The sequence below is a fragment of the Solea solea genome, chromosome 16, assembly GCF_958295425.1.
Source record: "Solea solea chromosome 16, fSolSol10.1, whole genome shotgun sequence".
NCBI lineage: Eukaryota > Metazoa > Chordata > Actinopteri > Pleuronectiformes > Soleidae > Solea > Solea solea.
Window position 1 is genome coordinate 22,174,145 of NC_081149.1, and position 8,679 is coordinate 22,182,823.

At 42.6% G+C, this 8,679-nt stretch overlaps 1 protein-coding gene across 1 annotated transcript; it reads right to left on the minus strand.

Moving 5' to 3' along the window:
- Positions 1–496: 496 nt before the first annotated feature.
- foxd7 (forkhead box D7) lies at positions 497–2,151 on the minus strand. Its single transcript, XM_058653821.1, has one exon. It carries the CDS (start codon positions 1,711–1,713, stop codon positions 742–744), a length of 972 nt encoding a protein of 323 aa, XP_058509804.1. The 5' UTR covers positions 1,714–2,151; the 3' UTR covers positions 497–741.
- Positions 2,152–8,679: the final 6,528 nt, after the last annotated feature.

Here is an 8,679-nt window from a genome sequence, read left to right on the forward strand (position 1 = left end):
GCGTTTTCTCTCATTGTTTCATTTGTCCACGCAATTGAGAAATGATTAAATAATAAATAAACAAGAATATATTTAATTGGAACTATATTTATTCTTAACTGTTTTCCTTCATTTTTAATGAGATTAAGTTTGTGTCTTAATGTTATGATTATTTTAAGATCTTTATCCTGTCTTTGGACAATCCCTTATTTTTATTTATTTTTTTTAAAAAGCAAATGTTCTTCACTTTTTTGGTTACGAAATCATTTTTAAATAATGTGATTTAAAATATTTTTCTCTTGTTTTTTTTAATTCCACTATTATGTGGCTTCATATAATAAAATCAGCTCAGACAACAAGCAGAACTTGACATTTGACACAAACACTTGACAAAGCCACAAAACACAAGATAAAAAGGTCTACTTTTAAACCTGAACTTTGTTCTGTTTTTCATGAACGAAATAACACATTTACAAACAGCCCACACGCATCTGCACAAAATACAATTAACGCGAGGTTTAAATATTCACTTTTATTTCTTTTCCAGATAAAAGTATAGGAAACTCGTCATTTAAATATTTCAACAAAAGATGATAATTCAATTCAAATAAAAAAGAGCTCTTTTTTGGTGGAGACATGGAGAGAGTTTGTGTCATTATCTACAACATTCTTTAACACAGATGCATCCACTTCTGCTTCAATGGTCTCTGTTACCTGAGAAAAAACACGCAGTTCAAAGTCCGCCACAGTAACTCACACTCGTTACTCGTTAGAGGCAGCGTTGATGTGTTTGATCAGGTCCATGGTTCCACGCTGAGTCTGTAGTTTCTGATACTCCTGGTGTAAAGAGAGAAAGTGCGGAGCGGCCGCCGGGTGGAAGAGCGCAGGGGAGGAGGCGTAGGCAGCGCTGGGGCTCAGCGGCGAGGAGTAGGCTGCACACTGTGCCGGCGAGAAGGCTTCGATTCCCGGCTGCGACTGGAGGAAAGCTTTGGCTGTGAGCGCGCTGCGGGAGAAGAAGTTGGAGAGCGCCGGCAGGATGCTGCTGACAGGTGGGATGGTGGCGGGGCCGCACGGCGAGGGCGCATGGTGGTGGTGATGATGGAGGTAAGGGTAAATGTCCAGACTGGGCAGCTGAAGAGTCGCGGTGCCGAGCCCGTAGGCGGCGCCGTGCGGGAATCCGTGCAGTCCGCTGGGCTCCAGGTGCTGCTCCTTGAGCGGGTCGAAGCGAAAATGCTGCCGCTTGAAGCGCTTCCTCCGCCGCAGGAAACTCCCGTTCTCGAACATGTCCGAGGAGTTAGGGTCCAGAGTCCAGTAGTTTCCCTTCCCGGGATTCCCGGGCTCTCTGGGCATCTTCACAAAACAGTCATTCAGCGACAGATTGTGTCTGATTGAGTTCTGCCACGCGGGGAACTTCTCCCGGTAATACACGAAGCGGTGGCTGATAAAGTCACAGATCTCGCTGAGGGTGAGTCGTTTCTTTGGACTCTGCAGGATGGCCATGGTGATCAGAGCGATGTATGAGTATGGAGGCTTCACTGATGTGGGACCTTTGGTTTTAGCGGCGGGACCACCGGGACTGTAGGTGTCTTGACTCTGGCTGCCGGGAGTCTCCGTGCCGCGCTCCTCACTCTGCGACTCATCCGAAGTTAAAGGTAGTTCCTCTCCGTTATCTTTGAGTCCTTCCCCTACTACGTCGATAACAATATCCTCCATGATTTCCGAACCCAATGTCATAGTAGAGTTTTCCGCGGGTGAAGCCAACACCACCTGCCAACAGGTGGGAGAGTGACAGCGCGTCTTCTTCTTTAAAAACGGAACAGGTTTTTACGCGCGGCTCATCCCCATTCGCAAAAACCACAAAGGTGAAAAACAAAAAAAGGAAAATCCAAGCGCACTCCTTCACCTACTGCTCAGGGAACAGAATCTGCAAACTGAACGACATCAGTGCTGATATCCTTGTGTTTCGGTGCCTTAAAGGAGTAGGCTGTGCGTAAAGCGCAAAGAGTGTGTGCGTCCTCGGAAATGTCCAGCATCATCTGTAATCTCCGCTGCTTTCCTGCGGGTCGGGTGGATGTGATGTCACGCTGAGGCACGAGGAAAGGAATCCTGACCAATGGAAAGGACGCAAATGGTACCAACAAGGCCGATATACCAGCCTCCCTGCACTCTCATCATCATCATCATCATCATCCTCAGCAGCAGCAGCAGCACATCAGTGCCAAGTGGACGCGGACTTTATAAAATCAATTTACTAATAAAAACACCTGAAAAACAAAAAAGAAGAACTTTTCTGAGAGGAGATAAATAAACTTTCTTGAAGGTGATTTCAGGGTTGTTTTTAAAATGTTGGTTTTGAATAATCTGAATGAAAAAAAAGGATGAAAATGAGGATTATTTAAAGTCAGATTGTATAATAAATTAGAACAATGTGGTCCACATCATTTACGGAGGCTGCTCTTGCGATAGAGCTATAACTAACTTTATACCAATAATATATCAAAGGCCCAGAAGATTTAGGATTAAATGAATAATAAATAAATTCTGCATATGAAAGAAATAAGAAATGTGCATAAAAAAATAAGAAATAAATTAAACTGCATTTATTTTTTTAGAGGGGAAAACGTGCGTAAAGCCTTGGTTCTAAATGTGCGGCAGAATCAGTAAAGATATTTTGATTTTACATTTTAAATAATCTGATACTCTTTGGGGACATCAGATTACTGTGCTGAATTTAAACAGTGAGTGGGGGGAAATCCTCAAAATCACTTCTCTATATACGTGAGGCAGGGACTTAAGCTTTAATCCCTATGGAAGACTCCTGCCGTCGCACTTTACGCGCACACACACACAGTCACTTGACGCACAATTACACGTTTTCAGGCTTCTACAGCAGCGGATAAAAGTGGAATGAGATGATTTTGTTGCTGCTGCGAAAATAATAATTTGTCGCCTCTATAAGCTGCACTGCACGGGGCTAAAAATGTTGAGGCAGACTGAGAAAAAAAAAAAGAAAAAGCCATTTGCGTTCTCAGTTTCCCTGAGAAACATATTGATAAATATCACCATGTGTGAAATGGAGAAAGGAATAATATTTAATATACACAACCTGCGAGTCTGTGAGGCAGAAACTGTCTCTGTTCTTCATTTTGAGCCGAAGCCCAATCAAAAGTCCGTCATGCACAACACCGTGGGATTATCTTCTTAAATAATGTGCGACTCCGAGCAAGATGGTAATATTGGGATGAAAGTAATAGATTTTCACTTGCTCAGACATAAAAGAGGAGAGAGGAGTGGAGGGCGCTTTTGGTATTGTTGGGAGGCCTCTGGTTGTTTGTGTTTAATGATGGAGCCCTTTGTTGGGGATTCCCACATTTCCTGCCTCTAATCGTATTGATACCCCGGGGGCAGAGGGGGGACTGGGTCCGGACTGGGTGGGCTATACGGTACCAGCAAAGCTGCAGATGATTTCCCAAATTCATCACGCATGTCCTCAGATTGAAAACAGGCCCGTACGCGTTGTGTGGTTTCAATAAGGCCAGAGCAGGAGCGTCAAATCACTCCAAAAGCTGAAGGTACACACACACACACACACACACATATATATATATATATATATATACTGTATGTATGTATATGGCAGCGAGGCTCCATCATCTGACACCACAGAGACACGTGTTGGAGACGCGTCTGGGGACAAACAGCTCCAGGCGCGATGACGGAGGACACAGAGAGGGAGATGGTGAAGGCCACCGGAATAACTGCCCCCCGCACACACACACACACACACACACACACACACACAGAAAGAGAGAGAGAGACGCACACGCGCAGCTGGAACTGAACGTTTCCCGATGTTAAGTTTGCAGAAATGCATGGGCTCCAATTTTTTTTATTCCCAGTAATTTTATTCGAGGACCTCCCGTGACATAAAAGCTATGCAACATATAAGACTCAGTCTAAGGTGTTTTTCTTCATCATCTGAAAAAAAAAAACAACCCTCAAAAAATAACCCAGGCGTGACGTAGAATCCTCCTGGTCCCCCTTTTTAATCCAAAAGAAGATTACGCACACATTTTATCAATAACAAAAACTGCTATCTAACAAAAACGACCATTGTACAGATCTGATTTGTTTTGTGTGTAGTGGGAGGGTGAGCAGCCACCACGGGCTTGGTCTAATAACATCATCTGGCAGGAACTAAACAGGCCTGGGGGATCTCACTGGATCATTGTGGATAAATGAACTTACATCCGCGCAGGTCAGAGAGTGGGGCTGCGTGGAGGAGCTTCTTCAGTTGAAATGTTTTGTTATCTCAATGAAAACTTGAAGCCCCCCCTCGCATGATTCAGCGTGATATAAAAAGTGAGCGTGTTTTTCATTGGGAGAGATTGAAACGACTTCAAAGAGCTGAGGTTGTTTTCACATAATGCGTCCCCCCCCCCCTCCTCCTCCTCCTCCTCCTCTCTCTGTCTCTCTCATCTTGATTCCCTTAAAGTCTTGGCAGCGCACTGGACAATAATACAATGTGTAATTTAAGGTATCATGAATCATAACTGCATGGACCCAAAAAGTCAGACAACGCAGAGGTGGCGAGAGGAGAACGCACGAGCCTCGCACTGAGGAGGATGTCCGTGTAAACTTCACGAGCTGAACCGGTCATTATCACTGTTTATGAGACACGCGCACACGCACACACATGCATGCACGCACGCACACACACACCTGCTCCTCACCTCTTTGCTGTGGAGGCTGTTTCACCATCACTGTGCTGCGTGGAGCCTTTTATGAGGAATGACACGCGAATCTGAGATTCCGTCAATCACAGCTCAGGAGGCATCCTGACCACGTGCTGACATCTTGTGGTGGAAGAGTAGAACGCACCCTCTGTTATAGGTGTTATATGATGTAAGAAATGTGATCAGAGATATAGGAAACATGACTGTTGAAAGTATCGTCACTTAATGCTTTTAAACTTTGTTTGGCTGCAAACTGTTCATGTTTTTTTAATTCAAATATTATTATAATTATATTATTATATTATATTATAATATATTCAAATGTTCATAGCACTTTGACAAACACACTGAAGTGCATCTATGATTTAGAAATGCTTAATGTTGCCAAGTCTAAAAAGCCTCTCCACCTCTCTCAAAAATGTCTCAAACAGAGGAGAAGAAATCCGACGGTCTGCAGTGGAGATGTGTTCAAATATAGACGACTCAAAGTGAGGAGGACGTTCTGGTGTTGATTATTTTCTTCTGGACAGAGAACAGGGACCTTCAGCCAAGGTTAGCGAACACTCTTTTTCTCACTCTCAAACTGTTGGTTAACATTTAACATCCTCGTCTCCTCCCATCATGTGATCATTTTCTGGCTTTGTGACTCTACACACTTTTAATCTCAATCTCCATCTGTTTTATGTTGACAGTATTTAAAAAAAAATCGAACAGACGTGGGACAGTTATGGAAGTGCATGTGTACTAGCATCTGTGTATGTTCATGCTCCATGTTTCCTTGTTGTAAAAACAATGCTCCACAATGATTTTAATTGTGATTGCAGTAGCCGTTTAAACACTAAAGCTTGTTGTTATATTTACACATAACCTCTTTATATTAACTCAAAGGGCCCTTTGTACGGCAGCCATTTTAACAGCTCATAGTAGGAAAATCACAGGTGGTCAGAATACTTTATTAATCCCAGAGGAAATTGTGCAGTCACACAGTTGCTTCACGGCAGATTAAGAAATATACAGTGACAAGAAAGAAAGTACCAAATATTACAAAAATAGAAGGAATTATACATATGTATATAAATATATAAATTAAATATTTGACAAAACAGTTTAAAGCAATTGTATGTCTTATCTCTAAATGTATGTCTGCACAATGCATGGCCTGAACAAGAATACACATAGGTTTCTTTATACAGCTGATGTTAGTATCAATAGAGACAATGTGCAAAAATAAAGGAAATTCAGAATATATAATTCATTATGATACACTTAATAAGGTGGCATTGTAGTACTGAGAATAATATATGAATGTAAGTACTATTGCTCTACAAAATAATCATAAGGCATACGGTTTCAATTTGAAATTAAGTGTAAATTCAAGAAACATTTTTTAAGAATAAAAATAATTATGGAGCTGTTTGCACAAGTTTAAAATGAAGATAGTTTAAGTAAACATTACGATCTGCCCCATTCAACAAACAAAACAACACAGTGTCCACCCGAAAACAACATTTAATCATGCTGTACCAGTCATGACACAAGATCCACCTAAAAACTCATCAGTTTACCATGCATGGAGCAAATATTGTCTTATCTTAGATTACTGATCACGGTTTTAGGGGGAAAACGTTGCCTATTTTTATCTCCTATAAATGTTTTATTCATGGTTTGTAACGGAAAACAGACCAAGATCAATGAATACTTAAATGAGTGTACTGTATATACTGTGTGCAGGGTGATGAGTTTAGCTAATCCACTAGAGGGAGCTCTTACACCAATGATGTCTGGCTTTCAAAGCTAACTCTAATTCCATTCCTTTGTGAGCTTGTGAAGAGTTGACACGTGATTTCATACACAGACTACAGTTTGGGACTTGTCTGCACGTTGCCTGCTGAGACATCCTCTCACAAATAATAATGTCGTCAAGTCAACCAAAAGTAATCCGAGACACAGAAACACACTGCACTTTGGTCACGGTGTCACAACGCGTCAGTGCTCTGCTGACCTAAGTGAGCATTTTCTCAGTTTGCCATAACACTGAAAAGTGCACCGGGGCCACATTTCCAGCAGTAATGTGCAGTGGGACTGACAGCGGCGGTTTGTCTTCTGTGTCGTGAGCCGCTGTCAGTTGGGGTCTGAGGATGGAAGGAATGCAGAAGTAGTGTTTTAGAGCGCGGCGTTGCCATGTTGACTGATTGTCAGGGGTCAGAGATCCAGCTGGAGCGACAAGTGAGCTAATAAACCATCAGCGTGCGATGAGGAGTTACACGAGAGAGTTCGCTGGTTTCCCTCTGGCCTGTCAGGCTTCACAGTCCCCACTCTTTCTCTCTATTGTTGTGAAGTCTCTGCCTTGAGATAATGTATGTTGTGATTTGGCACCACACACAAGGTAATGCAGTCATTTAAGCTCACCGGCCACTTTATTAGGAACACCTGATGCAATCAGACAATGCCATGGCAGCAACTCACTGCATTAAAGGTAGGGTGGGAGATCATCAACAGCCGGATTGTAACCAATGAATTAATGCATTGTCAAAAATGTCAGTCAGCTGTTGAGCGGACAGGCCTTACAAAAACACCATCCAATCATATTCAACGGCCTGAATTAAGTAATTGGATCGTGATGCATCAATCAATCTGCCATTTGCCCCCCCTCCCCCTATGAGCGTACCCCTCTTTGTAGAAAAAGGCTGATGCAGAGCGATCCAAGACCAGAGTGAACGTCGGTGCTGCGTTTGAACGGTGGTGACTCTGTTTCTACTGGATTGTTAGGTAACTTTATGTCTTTGGGATCTTTTGAGAGTATTTGTTGTTTCTCGGCATCACGTTGTCAATTAAACAAGTATCCAAAAAAGTTAGCGTCACCAAAAGTTACCAACACTGCAGAGCTCGTGAATCTGTGTTTGTTGCGTGTTCCCGTGCTCTGGAGGCGTGGCTTCGGAGGGAAGTCTGACGAAAAGGGCTTGAACTTTTGAATTCAAAATTTCACCTGGAGCATCAGAATGAGGAAGAGTAAGGTATGTGACATATTTGATGGTCTGAGTATTTCAGAAACTGCTGATCTACCAGGATTTTCACACACAACCGGCTCTAGTGTTTTACAGAGAACTGTCTGAAGAAGAGAACATGTGCTTCATATGCATGTGTGATGTAAGCAGGCAGATGCTGGTGGATCTGGGCAGTGATACTTGTGATTTCAGTGCATAAACACACTCGCAGCAGGGCAGCAACGGTAGCCGCACACTGTCTTTCATGAGGCTTTCTCAGAATTTGGGTCGAGAAATCACCGAGGTCAGTGGGAAGACACCACCAGGTTATGGTTAAAAACCCACATGTGTGAGATGGTTTGATTCAACTGAAACTAAGAAAACCAAAAATATTTTTCGGGAACTGTGTTTCAGGGCGTTCCTGTGGACAAAGCTTTAGCAAATTCACCTCCACTCATTTTACAGCCCCTGTGTTTCTCTGGAGCTGGAACATTTGTCAGAACTGTTGGTGTGGCATAAAACGACCACAGTACATTTTTCCCCGACATCTGACCCAAGTGTCACCGTCACATGCTTGGACTCCACACAGCAACTGCTCCCAGGACACCCTGGGGTCACGACCTCTTGGGGGGGGGGGAGCTCAGTCTGTTACATTAAGGAAGTAGTGTTTTCCCACCACTGGTCCCTTCATGATCCATCAACACCCCGGTGACACGGAGAAACATATGCACACATGTACACAGGAAGAGGAGAGAATTTACATTTTTATTTTTTATTTTATACTTAACCATCTTGGATAAATAAACAGCTAAACTAAGAAATACAAACACTCTTCTCTCAAAATAACAGCAATAAAGGTTAATTTGCAGTGAACCTTTATAAAATAATATTTCCCTGGAATAATGTGATGGAAAATTGTTTGATCACAAAGTAATTTAACCACATCAGATAACAAAATAAAAGGGAATTCACAATTGATT